Source organism: Thermobia domestica, chromosome 15 (genome assembly GCF_964235325.1).
Source record: "Thermobia domestica chromosome 15, izTheDome1.hap1.1, whole genome shotgun sequence".
NCBI classification, from domain to species: Eukaryota; Metazoa; Arthropoda; class Insecta; order Zygentoma; family Lepismatidae; genus Thermobia; species Thermobia domestica.
In genome coordinates, this window is record NC_137468.1 from 184,311,418 (window position 1) to 184,332,727 (window position 21,310).

General features: G+C 35.8%; 1 protein-coding gene across 3 annotated transcripts in view; it reads left to right on the forward strand.

The window, feature by feature from the left end:
- PAN2 (PAN2-PAN3 deadenylation complex catalytic subunit PAN2) overlaps window positions 1-11,665 on the forward strand; it is a 127,309-nt gene extending 115,644 nt beyond the window's left edge. Inside the window, exons 21-23 of one of the 3 annotated variants that reach the window (XM_081740457.1) lie at window positions 3,674-3,760; window positions 4,179-4,201; window positions 10,614-11,665. In XM_081740457.1, coding sequence (XP_081596583.1) covers window positions 3,674-3,760; window positions 4,179-4,201; window positions 10,614-10,789 — 286 coding nt within the window. In that variant the 3' untranslated portion in view covers window positions 10,790-11,665. Of the gene's footprint in view, window positions 1-3,673; window positions 3,784-4,178; window positions 4,202-4,335; window positions 4,359-10,613 lie in introns of all 3 variants that reach the window. The other 2 variants (XM_081740458.1, XM_081740456.1) reach the window with 2 other exon arrangements.
- Window positions 11,666-21,310: the final 9,645 nt, after the last annotated feature.

Sequence of the window (21,310 nt, forward strand, 5' to 3'; positions counted from 1 at the left end):
TCAATTTGAAACAAAACTTAATGCAGATCCTTTGCCCCTTCACAACAGCCATTTCGAAATTCGCAGACACAGCAGAACATACTGTAACGAAATTAGCAAAATCCAAATAAGCATTGGTAGACTGCCTGTTGAAATGGACACCAAGAGGCAACTAGCGGTGAGAATGTATATTGGTACTAGTTTGAGTGAAATATTAAAGTGCTCAGAAAGTTTCGGTAGCATCTCGTAGTATAATTTGGAAGTAGGATTAGAAAATAGATTTATGGGCTTTCAGCATTTCTATGGCCATGTAGCCCGTCACATGTGAGGGATGACGTCTCTCGGTGATCACAGTATCCGAGGAAAGCGAACGAAGAAAGCGGCCTGGCACCTAAATGTTAGGTACCAACCATGCATTTGCCTGGTGTGAATGAGGTAAACCACACAGGATGGCTGGCTGGAAGAGCTGTTACACTTTTTCGACCGACTGTTTCCACTGGGAATCGAACCCGGGACCGCAGACGAGAGCGTTAGTGACTACGCAATGCGGGGCCACAGAATTTGGAAGTGCAAAACTTCCTGGTGTAAAATGTCCAGAAAAGCTTAGTACGACCAATCGTCGATTTTAAGGTGAGAGACGTGTATCTGCATAATAGCAAGAAAAGTGCACTTACAAGTAAAGGATCCAAATGGATGAATTGAGTTGCGGGATGAGACTTAGTGCGCCTTATAGAGGATGTGAAAATATGTGCATGTACAAAGTTATAATGGCTGAGCGCCATAAGAAACGGAGGGGGACGGGGTCAAAGTTGGTGGGAGAAGAGCTATGCTATGTTATAGAAATACATCAAATAAACTGTTTATTCGTAAAAATAGTGTAAGATAGACAATACAAACGGTGGTAGTTTCACATATTGGCAAAAGAAGACTGGACAGAGTAGATCACGAACCTCCGCCGCCATCTTGAAATCCGCCATTTTGAACTCTGTGATATTTTTTGAAATGGAAAGGTAACCATAGGGCACATGTGTTAAGACTGTGTTTTGATCAGGAATGCAATGCTACTGTCCATTTTGTCATGTCACTATCCGATAACAAATTATGGCCTGTTTTATGCCTTTGGATACCGTCATAACACATGCTCGAAATGTGACACGATAGACATTCGAGAAAGCCACCTCCCCGATTCCACTAGAACTTCTTTGCTGTATTCGACTGCAGTAGTTCACTTTTCATCCAGATATCACATGCTATGCTCGCCTCAAGTTGCTATTGCTTATGAAGGTGGACAAAGAAAGTTGAATGAAAAATATAGCAAGTGGTGAAAAAAATAGTGGTTTACGTACAGCACGTACTAGTTGGATTCCAATGTATCAGATTTTATTGTGTTATGGTCTATATTAGTATGTCATTTAACAAAAGGTAGCAATATAAACTCCACATTGTTTTCGACGGAGAAAAGAAAAGAAAATAAAGTGGAAGAGGTTCTTCCAGACCGGAACACTTCTCTTCGGCACTATATGAAGCAAATTAGAAGTAATGTCGTAAATAATAATAATGTAATAATATACAAGTCGGATATCGAATTTCACTGTTATTTTTCTTGTATATATGTATAACTTACATGTGTTTTCGTGATAATCCAAACTTTCGACATACAGCTACGAGTATCAGTGTCCTAGCTTTTCCTTAATAACTATAAAGATTATCCTAAATCTTCCAAATAAGTACAGATAACGATAAATAAAATTCATTATTGACTTTTCAAGAACATGATGGCCCTAATTGTTATATCACATGACTATCTTTCCATTTCAAAAAATATCACAGATTTCAAAATGGCGGCGAGGTTCGTGATCTACTCTGTCCAGTCTTCTTTCGCCAATATGTAAAACTACCACCGTTTGTATTGTCTCTATCTTTCACTATTTTTACGATTCAACAGTTTATTTGATGTATTTCTATAACATAGCATAGCCCTTCTCCCACCAACTTTGACCCCCTCCCTCTCCGTTTCTTATGGTGCTCAGCCGCTAAAACTTTGTACAGTCCGCAGCAAAAAACCTGTAACATGAGCATGTAAACGACGAAGTTTTATTGTGAAACGACAAAGTCTTTTGCTCCAAAATAAGTGTACAGGGAAGGACGCCGAGGTTTCTCCTGCGTGATTCGTGCCACTTAGACGTTATGTTGATTCCCTGGGCTGTTAGGCGTAGTTTCACAATAAACTTGCGTGCTCATCTTGCAGTTTTTTTGCTGCGGACTGTACATACACATATTTTCACATTCTCTATTAGGCGCACTATGTCTCATCCCGCAACTCGATTCATCCATTTGGACCCTTTACTTGTTAGAATAATTTGTTTAGATGTGTGCGTAATTAGTGGAATTTGACACGTTTATTGCAGAGGACCTCCTAAACTTTGACTTTGTTAGAATTCACAGAACCTGTCATTCATTTCTTCGCTGCAAAGCAAAACCAATTTCGGATAATGTATTCGGTGAGTTCCCTAACGTTCCTTGGTCGGTAATGTTGAAGTTGAAAACTTCATCCTTTTCGTTTAGTTGGGCACTCAGATCAAATGCTTGTTTTAGTTTTGAAAACTTAAGCTTTACAGTTAGTAATGTATTAGCTCTTCCTTCACTTTAAGCTTTTTCGTCAAACAAAACAGTGTTGCCAGAAACTGCTGGTTTATAAATGAGAAACTTAATCGACTGGGACGGATAACATTGTCAGTACATGAATATGTACCTTGTAAATAATTATACTTACGTTTATACCTTGATTTAATATTGTTCTTCATTTATTGCACATTTATTTTCCAATGAATGTTTAGCTAAAGTAAAATTAGTTATTTATATTTTTGGGCTCTTATCACTGCAAAATTAAAATACAGCTAATTTTACAGTAATTATGTGATATCTTCAAATAGATAAAAGATAATCGAAAAGTGGAACAAGAGCGCTCTAGACAATAGTATCTTACATGAAATGCCGTTATCATGACTCACTTATCTGCTTTTGATTTCCAGCCATTTAGAAAATCGGCATTTATTTTCGCGTTTAGAAATGGCTGCAAACGGAAAGCTACTTGTGATAACGGTACGTCATGCAAAATAATATTTTCTAGGGCGCTCTTGTTCCACATTTTGATTATCTTTTATCTGTTTGAAGATATCACATAATTACTGTAAAATTAGCGGTATTTTAATTTCGCAGTGATTAGGCCTCTTAAATGTGTTTCCTCTTCCTGGTGAAAATGTTCGTTTTGGTTATTTCTGTATCCGTCTTCACATTTATTAAGTGACTTAGTATATTCCTAAAAAGAAGATATTATCTATATAATTTACTGATTTACCAAATCTTCAAATATATTAGACATAAAATCTTGAAATTCTGTTCTTGCGCTCTAGGCTGTAGATGGGATTTTGCGAAATGCATTCTGTAAGGGAGAGTTGAAAGTTTTTCTTGTCGTTGTGTATATGTACAAAACTATAAAATAGACAGATGACTGATTGATTGTCCGAATTCTTGTAATGTACTGTTCATACTAACTACGATATGTGATTTTGCTTGTTCCATATTCTTTGCATTTGAATATGTTAATGTCTATCAGATGTTTTAATCTTATAATCTAGTAAAGCTAAAGTATTAATTCTTGTTTAATCTTGATTCTTGTTATTTTTGATTCCAGGGTTATCAACTTAGTTGTTCCTTCGGAGCAAGTTATCGATACAGTTTTGTTATTTCACTTGCCTCATCATAGGATGGTTTCCTTAAGGTTCCTTGCGTGGCATTTTCTAGGTAAGATCAAGACTTATGGTTTCTTTAAGGTTTCTTGCGTGGCATTTTCTAGGTAAGATCAAGACTTATGGTTTCTTTAAGGTTTCTTGCGTGGCATTTTCTAGGTAAGATCAAGACTTATGGTTTCTTTAAGGTTTCTTGCGTGGCATTTTCTAGGTAAGATCAAGACTTAATGGTTTCTTTAAGGTTTCTTGCGTGGCATTTTCTAGGTAAGATCAAGACTTAATGGTTTCTTTAAAATTTCTTGCGTGGCATTTTCTAGGTAAGATCAAGACTTATGGTTTCTTTAAGGTTTCTTGCGTGGCATTTTCTAGGTAAGATCAAGACTTATGGTTTCTTTAAGGTTTCTTGCGTGGTATTTTCTAGGTAAGATCAGGACTTATGGTTTCTTTAAGGTTTCTTGCGTGGCATTTTCTAGGTAAGATCAGGACTTATGGTTTCTTTAAGGTTTCTTGCGTGGCTTTTTCTAGGTAAGATCAAGACTTATGGTTTCTTTAAGGTTTCTTGCGTGGCTTTTTCTAGGTAAGATCAAGACTTAATGGTTTCTTTAAGGTTTCTTGCGTGGCATTTTCTAGGTAAGATCAAGACTTAAAATACAATCATGTTGTTACACACGGAAATTTGTTAGTTCAAAAATAGTTTCTCTACTTTAAAATTCCACAATGTTATTATCATATAACGTGCGTAAAAACGTCCAAAGATAACATACACTACCGCTCAGAAGTTTTCAAACACCCCGGGATTTTTGTAAGCATCTACTGTAATCCTATTGTTTTGACACGAGAACTTTACCACCTTGCATCAGATGTACTCCTGCCTAAAGCATAGAATTTGACGATAGTGGGGGGTGGGGCGGTGGCTCAGTGGTAGAGCGTTCACCTCCGGTGCTTGGGGTCCCTGGTTCGATCCCAGCTCGCGCCGTGTAGACTTTGTGGTGGACAAACACCGTGCTCGTGGGTTTTCTCGGGATTCTCCCGTTTCCTCCCACTTTCTTCATTCCACCATTTCACTCATCTCTCATCATCACCGTCTCTTTTAGCCTAACCGGCATAACCGTGGGACGTAAGACTTAAAGATTTCATTTGATTTTTGACGACTGGAATCGAGGTCTGAGGGGTACTTCAAATGATACGTCAAATTATAATTCTTAAAATTGAAACAAAAAACAAACAAAAAAAATGATATAGTTATTGAGTAGTATAAACAAAAATGTGGAAGGTGAGGCAAAATATTAGTTTTGTTTGGAAAGTGTATACATAGAGGGCAAATGCAGTGACAAAAACTTGAAAGAAAAAGTAGCTTTCTAAATTTTGCAGTTCTCTATACCGTATAATATGCTGGCTTTAAAAAAAGCTGAAAACGTCTTTCTTTGAAAAATGTTTACGAGTCCTGCGCTCAATTGTCGCTCAGTGGAAGCGTATATGTAATGCTTGTCGTTACTGTTTCAACAGCAACAATGGAGCATACGAAACTATCATAAACACTTTCCAAAATATGGTATTTTTGGCGTTTCGAACTTTAGCGTGTCAACAAGCTATAAAGAACTGCAAAATTTGGAAAGCTACTTTCTCTTTAAAATTTTTGTCACTACATTGATCCTCTATGTGTACGCTTTCCAAACAAAACTAATATCTGGCCTTACTGTCCACACTTTTGTTTATACTATGCAATATCTACATCAAATTGTCTATTTTGGTTTCAGTATTAAGAACAGGGTTCTTACAAATCTGGAAAACAGGAAAAAGTCAGGGGAAATGGTGCTTAACCTAGAAATCAGGGAAAATTGGGAATGTTTCTCAGGAAGTGAAACTATTGTCCGTCTTACCTATTTGTTAAGATAATCCAATAATTCAACCATTATTTGTTGAAAGAAGCACTAGAAATTAATGATTTTCGCTGATAATATTTACACAACATTATTTCTAATATTGAAAAAGCAATTTATGAAGATATTTTGATTTGTTACATTTCACGTTATAAATGGTGGGATTTCTTTCTGTTGAAAACATAATAGTGCAGAAATACTGTTAAGTAAATGAGGGTAATTTGCTACTACTCAATGTTTTTTCACACCGTAATAGAATATATGATAATTAAAAAAAAAAAATGGGAAAAAAAAGAATATATGATAAAATTTAAATGCCGATGTCCAATGAAGAAGACTGAAGGCAAGCTCTAGAAGTTAAAAGTAATTTTAAAGTCCCAAAGAATGTAGATATAGGATTCGGGGCAGAAAAAGAATGCATTGGGTAGCTTAAAGATGTCAAGGAAGTAGACAAGTGCAGTTTCTTCAGTGATTGTCAAAAATTTTTGATAGGTTAAGGCAATACTGAAAAAAATACTCGAAAAATGTCCTCTTACTCTCCACTTACTCGTGCAATTTCATGCCTTGATCCTGAGGTTTTCTTGCATAAACCTAAAATTGCCCGGGTAAGGATGACGAAGTGTTTGGAAATACGCCATCAATCGTTTCGTCTCGATGATGTTAAAGCAGAGCTAATTCAGAAAGAGTTGGGATCTTTTCTTCGGCCGTCTGAAAGTGTGCTGGCATCTTATTTTAATTCATATGGAAGCAAAACAAATCTTGATGAGTTTTATAAATCAGTTATAAGTGGCAAAAGTGAATTCAAACACTTGTGGAGTCTTGTGAAAATGACATGGGATTGTTTCACATGGAAATGCAAGTGTAGTGTCTGGTATTTCTATTAACAAAATTTTATTGGTAGAAAATTTGCAAGAGGCTTCTTCAGTAGCCCAACGACAACTGGTAGATTGTTTGGCCTACATAGGTGGAATTATATAGCTCAATGCTTCAGATCCAGTACTCTTAATTTCTGTAAAAGGTGAGAGAACAAGATACAATTCGGCTTTGGAAGAAAAGAAAGAGAAAATGAGAGGTCTCAGGTAGTACTTAAACGGAGGAAAATAACTAAGTTAAAAGAACTAAAGTGCTTTCAAAACCAGAAACAAATTGACAACTCAAAAACACGTGCAGATTTGTTTTGAAGAGGGAAATATACGTCACATAGTTATTGCGGTAACAGCAAGGGTCGAATCATAAACGTCACTTTAGCAACAGTGGGTGGAGGGTTTCTTTAGTAACAGACCTTAGCATTCCAATGTTGCTGGTAGTAAACACGTGTTTTCAGAAGGAAAGAAACTACTTTAGTCTTTCGTTTCTTTATGGGTAGAAGTTATTAAAAAAAAACACACACACAGCCCCCCATCCTTCCCAACATGCACAAATTGGGACAAGAAACATATCCTTTCATCCATCTAAACAAACCAATATTTAGAGATTTTCCTTTCCGTTAAGACTCACAGGACAGTTCCAGCTGATGACTTACCAGGATGCGCACGAAGTGGCAACAGCGTGCCATGTGCTTCTCCAAACGTCAATTTGTTTCTAGTTTTGAAAACACTATAGAAAAAAAGAGAGATGACTTAAGAAAAAATAATGATTGGAATCAGAAGAAATTTAAAGTGAAACCAAAATTGTAGAGAACGTGAAACAACGTGAGACAACGTGACAGAACGTGAAACAAATCTAAATGCCCTTTGCGTAGCAACAACACGATTCCACTCTACAAAACCTTTTTAACGATAAAGTCATGTTGTTTCAAGGAGTACACTATTCTCACTGTCCTGATCATACTCACACATTAGCACAGAATTGTACAGCATAATTCCCAATACAACAGCCCAGTTTTTGTTTCTTATTGACTTTGGCGAGATTGCCATCTAACAAAGAAAACTCAAATCTCACTGCACTGTACCTCATTCCAATTGTGTAAGGTACGCCGGCGAATAGGCGAATATTTGCTGTTTTTTTGAGACGTGGCCGACATTACCCCGGCTGAATTTAAACCAGTAACCATAGTTCCAATAAATCTCCCGTCCTTCCTTGATCATTTGCTACAAAGCGCATGAAAATCGGAATTCAGCTAGAAATTCTACACCTAAATGAAATCCGTGACTTGTAAGAACAATCACACAGTAAAATCAATTTGAGGAAAATATTCTTTGGTTGAACAAATTATACCATTAAAAATGTAAATTTTCTCCATTTTAGTACATGTTATAAAAACTTTGTTTTTTAGATTTTCAAAAAAGAGATTATCAATAGATTTTAGTCTTTATTCATTACCCTGCAATCAAGTATTTACTCGTAACTCCCTTAACCTGAAAATACTATTTGATTTTAATGTACGACCTTACGTATTTTATTTTGTAAGACCTGCAATCAAATATTTACTCCTAACTTCCTTAATCTAAAAATACTTGCTTTTAATGTAAGACCTTATGTATTCTATTTTGTAAGACTTGCAGTCAAGTATTTACTCCTAACTTCCTTAATCTGAAAATACTTGCTTTTAATGTAAGACCTTATGTATTCTATTTTGTAAGACCTGCAATCAAATATTTACTCCTAACTTCCTTAATCTAAAAATACTTGCTTTTAATGTAAGACCTTATGTATTCTATTTTGTAAGACTTGCAGTCAAGTATTTACTCCCAACTTCCTTAATCTGAAAATACTTGCTTTTAATGTAAGACCTTATGTATTCTATTTTGTAAGACCTGCAATCAAATATTTACTCCTAACTTCCTTAATCTGAAAATACTTGCTTTTAATGTAAGACCTTATGTATTCTATTTTGTAAGACTTGCAGTCAAGTATTTACTCATAACTTTCTTAACCTGAATATATTACCTGATTTTAATGTATGACCTCACGTATTTTATTTTGTAAGACCTGCAATCAAGTACTTATTCCTAATTTCCCTAACCTGAAAATACTACTTGATTTTGATGTAAGACCTTACGTATTTTATTTCGTGAGACCTACGGTCAAGTATTTACTCGTAACTTCCTTAACCTAAAAATACTACTTGATTTTAATGTATGACCTTACGTATTTTATTCTGTAAGAACATTTTACAAGACAACAGTTCATTTAAAACTTTTGCACAAAGGTATATCAAGTCTGTCTGAGGTTGGTGGGAGATTTGTCCAATAGTTTTTAATGTTTCCGTTAGAGGCGTTACTTAAAGGTCTCAAATAGCATCGAACCAAACTGCTTTCTATTGAAGTATTGCTTTGCGTACACATACACGCTTATATATTGTTAACAACTTAATCGAATTTACAGTAAAATGATAACGCAAATGTCAAAATATTGTATTGTTGTTGGATTTACGTATCTGTACAATATTTCAGACCTCTACGTAGTGTGGAAATTCGTCAAATTTAAGTTGCAAGGTTTGACTTTGTAAATCAAACAGACGGAAGAATCTATATATTAAAATGCTAGGTTTATATGTGTGCTCAAGGAAAGTTTATATGTTTGTGGCAGTTCTTTGGACAACGATATCTCGGAAACCTCAAGCTGTAGAAAGATGCTGTTTTCAGTGATCGATTGCAAATTGTTCAGTTCTAATTCAATGTTTAAATAAATGGCCATTATTTCTTTATTACATCTTTTAGGGTTACACTTGAAGTCTTGAAATTTTATAAAGTAAAACATCAGATCCTACGAGTTATACATTCCAACACTACACATTTGTATATGGAGTTAAACGAAGGATAACCGTTTCTCCAGTCTACGATGAGTCTTTATTGTTTGGAGTGTTTTGCCCAATGAACGCCATATATCATTGACTAAACTAACTAACTCACTCTATGGCCTATGGAACCCGGAGGTTCAGTGCCGCGTTCACAAAAGCTCTCCACTGACTTCTATCCTTAGCTAATTTGATCCAGTTTCTACTTTGTATTCCTATCTCTGCGAGATCCATCTTAATATTGTCCTCCCATCTGCGCCTAGGTCTTCCTAATGGTCGTTTTCCGATGGGTCTACCAGTCAACACTTTGAAAGCGTTTCTACTTTCTTCCACTCTAGCTACATGACCTGCCCACCTAAGCCTCCTAGACTTGACGACCCTAACAATGTTGGGTAAACCGTATAAACTATGTAGTTCGTCGTTATGAAGCTTTCGCCATTCCCCATTCTCGTTCCTCTTGGGTCCGAATATTCTTCTCAGGATCCTGTTCTCAAATACTTTCAGTCTATGTTCTTCCCTCATCGTAAGCGACCATGTTTCGCAACCATACAGAACAACAGGCATGATTATCGTTTTATATATTTTAAGCTTCAAATTCCTCGACAGAATTCGCGACGACAAGAGATTTTGAACCGAATAGTAACACGAATTCCCTGCTTTTAGTCGACATTTAATTTCTTCGTGAATATGATTTTCGTCTGTTAATATTGATCCTATTGATCCATATATCATTGACATTATAATTAATTGTGTGTGTAATGTACTTGCTTATTACATACTGCATGTAAGAAGAAAGAAAACACTAATACATGAATTGCAAACTACAACCGGAAGTAAACTCAGATTTTACAAACGGTGGGAGATATTGAAAAAATAATAGAAAAAAAAAATCTTCCCTTTATGGTACTCCTTGCCGATTTTCATCAAGACGTCTTTTACTTCTGTCTGTAAAGGGACATGTGCAGATGTTGTGAGGAATAACAGAGAAATTCATGTTCATATGTAAATGATGCACTGTGTAGAGAGCGCAGGTTCAGCTAGTAAGCTAATAAAACTATTGTAAAAGCAGGGAGCTTAAACTTGAAGGACTAGGCAGTGTTCATCTTTTCACTTGGTAATTTTATCTTTCACTCCGCCTCTCACTTCCCCTTAATAGCAGCCGAAGAAACCGAAAGTTCTTCAAACCGTAATGTAGATAGATTTTCTTCCGTATTTTTCCCTCCTTTTTCACAAAATAAGGTATGTGTGTGTTCATTTTATTTCCAGGTGTAAAAATCCAGTCGGTAACGCACGACTCGATTGAGGATGCTCGTGCAGCTTTACAATTGTACAAAAGATACCAGCAGTTGGAAGCAGAAGGGAAAGTGACACCAGCATTGAAAGAGCTGTATGAAGTCGGCAAGAAATTGCAGTGGAAAGTTCCTGAAGGCGATGAAGACTAGCGATATGGCTGAACTTTTTATGTCCTGCTGTGTACAAAGAAAGGTGAAAAAACTATATTAGCAGATTGTACAAATGAATTCCTTTTCCTTTCATAACGAAATAATAAGAGATATTTGTTATAAAAAGATATTTGAAGTAGAAAAAATCGAACTGTGAGGTAATTAATAATGGTATATACTGTATAGTACGCTATTTTTTTAATACTATAAAAAAAACTTGCTCAAGTTAAAGAAAGATAAAACCCGTAAGACATATTTTTTTTAAATAAACTTTTATTTTGTACAGTTTTAAGTTTACAATTGAACATACAATTCAGATCATGCTTATAAAGACAAAGTTTGAATTTTTTTTCTTAAACAATGAAATAAGACATCTTGTATACTGATTTTTTTGCTTTGCCATCCACATATAATCGGAAATATTATCCTTTTTTATTATTATTACTATCATTATTTTGACAGCTTTATGTTGAAAAATTTACTATGCTTATACACGTTGAGATCTCAGTTATTATAAATATTTTGCAGTATTTATTTATGCTTTATTGTAGACATATTTTTATGGTTTCATATTTTTTAAAAGATTCATGAATTTAAGCTTAAGTAATTCGATCATGTCATTACGTCATATGAAATTGTAATTACTATGTTGCTAATAATGAAATCTGAACATAAGCACTTTTGTGTGTTTGATTAGCTGAAAGCATAAATTCATTCTATATGTTGTAATCTTCAACAATTAAATTCAAATATTTACATATTGATTCGTCCTGTGAACATTTCTTTTTTTTTTTTTTTATGTAACATTTATGAATGAAATGTATACAAATATTGTATTGTGTTTCAATACAAAAAAAAAGTATTAATAGCAGAATACATATATCTATATTTGTTACGATCAGGATAAATTCAACAAATTTCACGAATATCTTATTTTGACTTGCTATAAATAAAGATTGAAGACAAAAGGGTACTTTATATTATGATACTTTTTCTAAAAAAGTTCAAAATGAAATGATTTTCCAATGAACTGTAGTTTGATAATATATTCCGTAAATTTTTTGGTTGTGAATCATATTCTTTTTTGTTTGTACATTTTCTTGTCGAAAGTAAACTTCCAAAATATTAAAATTTTGTGTTATTATTTATTGAAATCCGTTGGAAAAATCATGCTCGTCGTGTAGATACACTGTGGTACCTGGGCTCACGAGATTTATTCATTCTAGAAAGATACTAGCATTGTGAAATTCACGTATCGTATTCTTGAATCGACATTTCCCTTAGAAACTCAAGAGATCTCGTTAATTGTTTCTATATCCCAAATACGTAAGTCGTTCAATATATAAGTTTCCTTAAACTGTAAAAAGAAATTTTTTTATGATACATTTGTAAACTACACATACATGTGTAGGTGAATCCTTCCTCACCTCTGCACACAATCCCAGCAATTGACAACCAGTCATTTGTCTCTCCGTTGCACCAATTTGTGCAAACCCTTTGTAAAAAAAAATGAGGGCTCTGGCTATTTAGCACCCTCCTCACAATGAGACGTGGATATGATACGTATGTTGAATCTGCCATTTCGATTTGTAAACATTTGATGTCAGATTCGTATTCAGCTAACTTTTAAACCTACATATACTTCGTCTCAAAACAAATACATCGTGGCTTCCTATTTTATCCACGTTTTTCGGTGTTTCGGAGCTTGCCTTGTTCTGATCTTCAAATGATCGCCACGCCTCCTACAGGCCCTATTCAAGCAAGATATTTCACATATGAAATGTATTCTGTGTGACCTTTCCAACGATATATAACATATGCAGATCCCCGGGTACCACTTCAAGTACTTCCCTTGTAAGACGTTTAAACTGTCCTTGCGTCGAAAATTTGAGCTATCAAATTGTGAAAAATTCAATCGATAAGCAGATAGTTCTTCCAATATATATATATATAGGTACATTTCGTGGTACTGTTATCATTGTTGATGCAGGTATTGTCGTCTTGGTACTAGTACCACGCCCGGGTTCAAAATATTAATTAATTAATTAATTAAAAAGAATCATATAATTACAATGACGCTTGATGAAAAATAATCCTAAAATATGTGGCAAGCAGATAATCAACAAAGTAAAGTGGGTTCCTAATAACAAAGGGGTTAAGAACATGTTTGTAGCCAGCTTTCTCCATTTTTAAAACACTGTTTAGTGACGGGTATTGAGGTCGTTATCGATGTTATGATCGGAAAGCTGCTTACAGGATGGCCTTACTCGATATCATCCACTTTTTTAACAAAATATCTACTTTTTCCAGAATATCATCCACTCTCTTCCAAAATGTCATCCACTTTTTCCAAAAATCATCTACTTTTTCCAGAATATCATCCACTTCCACACTATAATCCACTTTTTCAAAAATATCATCCACTTTTTTCTAAAATATCATCTACTTTTTCCAGAATATCCACTTTATCCAAAATGTAATCTGCTTTTTCTAGAATACCATCCACTTTTTCCAAAATATTATCTACTTTTTCCAGAATATGATTCACTTTCTTCCAGAATATTATCCACTTTTTTGTGATCTGCTTTGAGAAGTGTCCTGGACATCGAAAATGGAAAAATTAAACTTAAAAGAAAAATAACTTCGAAAGCGTTCTAAAAAGCAGAAAATAAAATATTTAAAATATATGTGAACGGACTTTAAAAAACTAATTAAAAAGCAGAAAATAATAAAGCGCTTAAAACCAGAAAATGAATATAACTATTAACTATAAAAAAAGTTTTGAAGTTATGTTAAGCATTAATATATTCGGCTTGGCACGAGTTCAATTTGTTTGTTTGTTTGTTTATAATCTCATAATAGGAAGAAGGTACTTGCTGTTTTAACTCCTTTATTATTTTATTTCAATTCGTAGAGACTAGGGTTTCAGATTTAATCGAACACTAGTCCCAAGTATGCAAAATTTTGGAAGAAATTTGTAACTTTATCCAAAAAAAAAAAAAAGTATTACTGCACTGAAGTGCAGATTGATATGACTAAGAACGCATAATTTCCAGAAGGCTGTGCAATACCGTGCGATCTTTACTTTTCATAAAATTAATTTCAGTGGAGTTTCTACATCTTAATAAGTTCTATATATACTAATTTATTTTTCTGTATCTTTACTTTCTGGCGTCGAACAAAGAAGAAAAAAACGTATGTGATGTACGTAAAATGTAGGTTACATGCGTAAATCCTGTAGTTTTTGGACTTAATGTACGGCTATATGTAAGATCCTGCAGCAAATGTATAACAGAAAATGTATGTTTTATAATATTTTCGTAACAGCTGAATTCTGCGCCAAATTCTCGCAGATGTTTTGCGGAGATACTCCGGAGTCACGAGGGTGAAGGCGTGTTTCACAGCTGCTCGTAATTCCTGCGTTGGGTGATAACGAGTGTTTCTTACTTGTTGCTTTATAAAACCTCAGAGAACATTGTCTGGTGTCGTCAGATCGGGGCTTCTTGGGGGCCAGGCAAAGGGAGCTCGTGAAGATGCTATACGGACTTTGATCACACATTGTTGATTACTCCAACTTCACTGCAAATAACTGTTACCAAGCAGAACACAGCAGAAAACAAATGAACATGGATAGCAAAGTTGCCAGACAATGCCAAGCAATGTTACCAAACAAATTGTGGGTAAAACCTAATACCGTTAGAAAACACCAATTTGGGGTACGCCCACTTTCGGACCACGCTGAGAACCTGTTTCTCCGCCGGCTAATCCAAATCAGAAAACCATTACTCGTTATGTCTTATTGTTTCTGTTCTATGGTGATAAAGGTCAAAAGTGGAAATCAGGCAAAAACAAATTGCAGCTCAATACCTCTTACCGTTTTCGCTGTACAGAAATCAGTATTGAAGGCAGAAGTACTTGTAAATACGGCTTTGGTGGAATATTGACCGTAGTACTGGTATATTCTCCTAAGATGTTTCAGTGGTAGAGCGTTCACCTCTGGTGCTAGGAGTCTCGGGTTCAAACCCTGCTCCCGCCAAGTGAACTTTGTGGTGGACAAACACCGTGTGCGTGGGTTTTCTCGGGGTGCTCCCGTTTCCTCCCACTTTCTTCATTCCACCATTTCATTCATTACTCATCATCACCGTCTCCTTTAGCCTAACCGGCATAACCGTGGGACGTAAAACTCAAAAATTTCATTTTTTTTCTCCTAAGATGTTGAACCTTTCGCAGAAAATCGCTTGTCACTATGTCATATCATTTTGTTCTATGGTGATAAAGGTTGAAACCAAAGAACTGATTACTTCGAACCACTTCCGGTTTTAACAGAGCGTTAGTGGAAAAGATGGAATCTATTCTTGGGACGCTGAATCAATAACAAAATAAATAAATAAAATAAAATATAAAAAATCTTTATATCACTTACCGTTTTTGCTCTTTGAAAGTTAGCATTGACACTAGAAGTAAATTCCAACCACTTTCAATTTTGGTAGAGTGTTGTGGATTGTAGCGATATGCTCTCTTGAGGAATTGAATTGATTGCAGAAAACCGCTTGACGATTACCGTTTTCTTCTATGGCGATGAACGTCATGACAGGAAATGGTTAATTTGATCCACTTCCGGTTTCAGTATAGGATTAACGAAAGAGATTGAACCTATTTTGCGGAAGCTGAATCAATTGCAAAAAAGAAAAACTGTTTGTCGATATCTTTTACCGTTTTTGCTCTGACACTAACTAACTCTATGGCCTATGGGACCCGGAGGTTCAATGCCGTGTTCACAAAAGCTCTCCATTAACTTCTATCCTTAGCCAAATGGATCCAGTTTCTAATTTGTATTCCTATTTCTGCGAGATCCATCTTAATACTGTCCTCCCATCTGTGCCTAGGTCTTGCTAATGGTCGTTTTCCGATTAGTCTTCCAGTCAAGACTTTGAAAGCGTTTCTACTTTCGCCCATCCTGGTTACATGACCTGTCCATCTAAGCCTCCTAGACTTTATTACCCTAACAATGTTTCGTGTTTGTAGTAACACGAATTTCCTGCTTTTGGTCGACATTTAATTTCTTCGTGAATGTGATTTTCGTCTCTTAATATTGATCCTAGATAGTTTGGGGGCTCAGTGGTAGAGCGTTCACCTCTGGTGCTTGGGGTCCCTGGTTCGATCTTAGCTCGCGCCGTGTGGACATTGTGGTGAACAAACACCGTGCTCGCGGGTTCTCCCGTTTCTTCCCACTTTCTTCATTCCACCATTTTATTCATTTCTCGTAATCACCGTCTCCTTTAGCCTAACCGGCATATGCCTGGGACGTAAAACTCACAAGTAAACCTTACGTTTGGGTGAATCGAGTTGCTGACTGAGACACATATGAGAAAGTAGTACTAAATGTGGTCAGTATTTCAGTGAAGTTTTAGGTGCGAAGCTCCAGGGGTTTAGGAGATACAGCTACCAGAACATCACATAGAAGTACAGAATAGTCTTCATACAGTTGGAGGTAAAAGCTCTGTAAGACCTCTTGTAACGACAAAAGGTGAATAACATATATATGGGTACATATTAGGACTAGGGGGAAGTCATATTTTAAGGGTATACCTGACGGCGGCCATCTTGAAATCCGCCATTTTGAATTAAGGTTAAGTTTTTAAAATAGGAATAGGGTCATGTGATACATGATTTAAGGCGCAAATTTAATCAGAAGAACAATGGCGACGTTAATTTTGATTTACGCGCAATTGGTAAAAAGTTACAGGGAAATTAAATATTGTTGCAGCATATGTATTAGCCCTTTACCTCACCTTGTAAATTTTGTGATAATGATAATAATTAAATAAAAAGCAAGTGGATAAAAATTAGTTCTATGGTAAGAGTTGCCTTGATGGCGGCCATGTTCAAATCCGCATTTTGAATCAGACAAAAGTTTTAAACAAAACGCATAACAGTGAGACATTATTAATAGCAAATTTTACAATAACTCCAACGGTATAACCATTTTTGCTTTATCATTAACCAGCACAAAATTAAATGGATCGCTCCTTACGACTACTGCTTTGACGGAATTGTTAACGACAAATGTGTCAAGTGTAACTCGTTTGCCTTTGTCAGGTGTGCTCACTGTGAGCAGAGCATTTGTGCAAGTCATGGACTCTTTTCTGAACTACATATTGATTGTACTAATTGATGACTTTTCTGGAAGAAAGGCCAAAGTTCAATTATGACTCAATTCCACTTTGGTCATTTTTCCTTAAATTAGCAACTTGTTTATGCGATAACAAATGCTGGTTAATGATAAAGCAAAAATGGTTATACCGTTGGATTTATGGTAAAATTTGCTATTAATAAGGTGTCAATCTTATGCGTTTTGTTTAAAACTTTTTCTGATTCAAAATGGCACATTTGAACATGGCCGCCATCAAGGCAACTCTTAGCATAGACCTAATATTTATCCACCTGCTTTTTATTTAATTATTAACATTAACACAAAATTTACAAGGTGGGGTAAAGGACTAATACATACGCTGCAACAATATTTAATTTCCCTGTAACTTTTTACCAATTGCGCGTAAATCAAAATTAACGTCACCATTGTTCTTCTGATTAAATTTGCGCCTTAAATCATGTATCACATGACCCTATTCCTATTTTAAAAACTTAACCTTAATTCAAAATGGCGGATTTCAAGATGGCCGCCGTCAGGTATACCCTTACTATATGAATTCCCTCTAGTCCTAATATATACCCATATATATGTTATTCACCTTTGGTCATTACAAGAGGTCTTAGAGAGCTTTTACCTCCAACTGTATGAAGATTATTCTGTATTTCCATGTGATGTTCTGGTAGCTGTATCTCCTAAACCCCTGGAGCTTCGCACCTTAAACTTCAATGAAATACTGACCACATTTAGTACTACTTTCTCATATGTGTCTCAGTCAGCAACTCGATTCACCCAAACGTAAGGTTTACTTGTCAGAAATTTCATTTCATTTTTTGATCCTAGATATATGAAAGTATCCACTTTATCAAAAGTATTATCTAATATTTTAACGCATCCATAATTTGCTGTATTACGGTCCCGTCACACTTCCATGTATTTAGTTTTCTCTGCATTTACTTCTAAACCCATGTCCCTGCAAGCGTTTAATAATATCTCTGCATTTATTTCTACTGTTCTCCTATCATCCCCTATTAAATTTACATCATCAGCATATGCCATAACCTGGTGAACAACGCTCAACTCTACTCCCTGGTTGTTATCTTTCATTTTTCTTATAGCGTATTCCAGGACAAAGTTGAATAATAATGACGACAATGCATCTCCTTGTTTTAGGCCATTCTTGACGTGAAAGTTCGTGGACAGAAATTTTCCTACCCAGACTTTACTTTCTGATTCATTTAAACATATCTTAATTAATCTAATTAGCTTTTTCGGTATTCCAACTTCTGTAAGAATGTAGTACAATGTTTCTCTCCTAATCGAGTCGTACGGCTTTCTAAAATCACTAAATAGTTGATGTACCGGGGTATTGTATTCCCACTTCTTTTCGAGTATTTGGCGAATGCTAAATATACTGAGAACTGAGAGGCATACACTGAGAAAAAAAATATAATATGTGACTTACGTAAGAACGTAGGTTACATGTGTAAATCCTGTATTTTTGGAACTTAACGCACAGCAAACGTGCAACTGGAAAAATATATTTTATACGTACTTTACGTATAAGTGTTCCGAAAAAGCGTACTTTCCACACAGGCGGACGGACAAAGCCGTTCTAAGTCTATTAGGCTTCCAAAACTTATATATAGCATAGTTTGGAAGACTAATCATTGTAAGAGCCATCTCTTTTGTTTCTACCTATTTTCTTCCTTTCTAGACCAAACACGTGTTGTCTAATTGTTAAAATAATAAGTCCATACACCAAATTGCATGTCTTTAACGTTCTGAGACTCTGTGATATGAAAGCTTTATTACACCAATTGCTACATTCCTATTTCCCCATCTTCATCGTGGAATTCCCAGAAATCCTTCCTTAATAATACCCTACACGTCACAAATCCTATGGAGGGGAACACGATGGTTCAGTGAAGTCCTCCCCGCTGGTCTAGTGGCTAGCATGTGCGCCTTTGATGTACGGGGTCATATGGAATTTTGACTGGCCTCGATGTTTCTCTGTTTGTGTCCCTGTCGTCCAGGTTAGTGGAAAAACGAGTTGAACAAGTAAAACGAGAAAAAAAATAAGTAAAAACCTAGTAATAAGTAGTTAAGCAAGTAAATGAGGCACGTTCAGTGAATCAGTTAACTTTAAAAAAAAAAAAAAAAAGTGGTAGAGCGTTCACTTCTGGTGCATGGGGTCCTTGGTTCGATCCCAGCTCGCGTCAAGTGAGCTTTGTGGTGGACAAACTTCGCGTGCGTGGGTTTTCTCGGGGTTCTCCCGTTTCCTCCCACTTTCTTCGTTCCACCATTTTAATTCATTTGTCGTCAACACCGTCTCCTTTAGCTTAGCCTGCATAATCGTGGGACGTTAAACTTAACGATTCCATTATTTGTTTTCTTTTGTTTGAGGTATTCCACATGCTCGTGGGTGAGGGACGCAAACACTCAGGCCGGCGGTACTATTAAAGGTTCCATATGTGTAGATCTAATAATATATTGTAAATTACCTCTACGACTATTAGACGAATAATAGATGCACTATATGATAGAATACATCTACACAACATCTATCATCAAAGACATCTTTAGATTGCAAATAGACAAAAGTGTTTATTTGTCGTTTAAAATTATTTTATACGTTTAATTGATTTGGTGTGGTTGAAGAGTGGAATAAGACTTTTGTTACCAACTGTACGTAAATATAAAATCAATTTGAGGCTAAGCTACTACGTATTTCCTGCTTCTATCTACGTAGTACGTAGGAAGCTCGAAGCTGGAAATAATATCTGGTTAATCCAGTTGTCTAGATAAGTTGCTCATCGAAGCTTTTGATGTGATAAAAATGAATTTTTTAACTCTTTTTTTCTCTCTCGTTCAATCTGTTATTTCCTGCTAAACAGGTTGATTTTATCTCACATTCTGTACACAAATACACTTGAATGTACAACGAAAGTTCATTTGTAATGTTTATTCATTAACTTATTACCTGATGAGTATTAGCGACGGTAACTTTCTCGTTACAAAAAGACGCCGACCATGCAATTCTCTTTCGCTTTCTTCCACTTCAGTTGTTATGACATAACTCATTTACGCGTTATTATCATCTCTTTTAGGTTAAAAGGGCATAGTCACTGTTAAGTGGATTTCATTTGAAAATTTTCAATTTTGTAATTTTCAAAAAATTAGAGAAAGAAGTACAATATTCAACATAGTTGCCCCATGAGTACGCAGCCGATAGTGGGCCGAATTTATGGTTGGGGGACCGATCATGGCCCGGCAATGATCTGCAGCTAATTGCCCATGTGGTAAGGCCATTTAGACACGATCATATTTTCCATCAGATATTGTATCATACTGAATAGTTGAGTATTTTGCGGTCCTTATGCAACATCACGATTGTGAAAGGTTGGATCTCCTAATTGTGGGGTCAATCTATTAATATTAAATTTACATTTATTATAAATTCATTTTGAAAAGCAAAGCCTGAAAAAGAAATCAGCAGTCATATAATTAAAATCGCACGTCATGTCAAACTCAACAGAAAAAAAAACTAATTTTCCTTCTAGGGCCTAGTCAATGACCTAAACAAAGTGGTAAGAGTAGTAGGGACCCCCGTATGCCCGAATGACTCATCCTCACTCTCTTTTACGACCGGGATTTTTGAACTCCGTTCCCTTTTACGGCTAAGATGAGTGCTTTGGTACCTCGATTCTGATTGGCTGAGAGAGGTCACGTGACGTTAGGCCCCGCCCACGCGGGAAATTCAAACTTTCCAGGTCACGTGGTATGACGTCATGAGTCACCCTGCGGGGAAATCCCTCATTCTCTTTTATGACTAGGATTTTTGAAAATTGTTCCCTTTTACGGGTAAGATGTGTGATTCTGATTGGTTGACAGCTGTCACATGATTTTAGACCCAGGGATATTTGAAAATTCGTTCCCTTTTACGGGTAAGATGAATCCTTTGGTACCACGATGCTGATTGGCTGATAGAGGTCACGTGATCTTAAGCCCTGTGACTTTTGAAATTCGTTCCCTTTTTACGAGTAAGATGAGTGCTTTGATACCTGATTCTGATTGGTTGACAAGTCACGTGATCTTAGACCCATGGATATTTGAAATTCGTTCCCTTTTATGGGTAACATGAATGCTTTGGTACCACGAAGCTGATTGGTTGACAGAGGTCACGTGATCTTAGGCTCTGGATTTTTAAAAAAAAATTCGTTCCCTTTTACGGGTAAGATAAGTGCTTTTGGTACCTTGATTCTGATTGGATGATAGAGATCACGTGATTTTAGATCCTAGGATTTTTGAAATTAGGGTGTCCTTTCTGATGTATACTTTGGTATCTCGATTCTGATTGGTTGATAGAG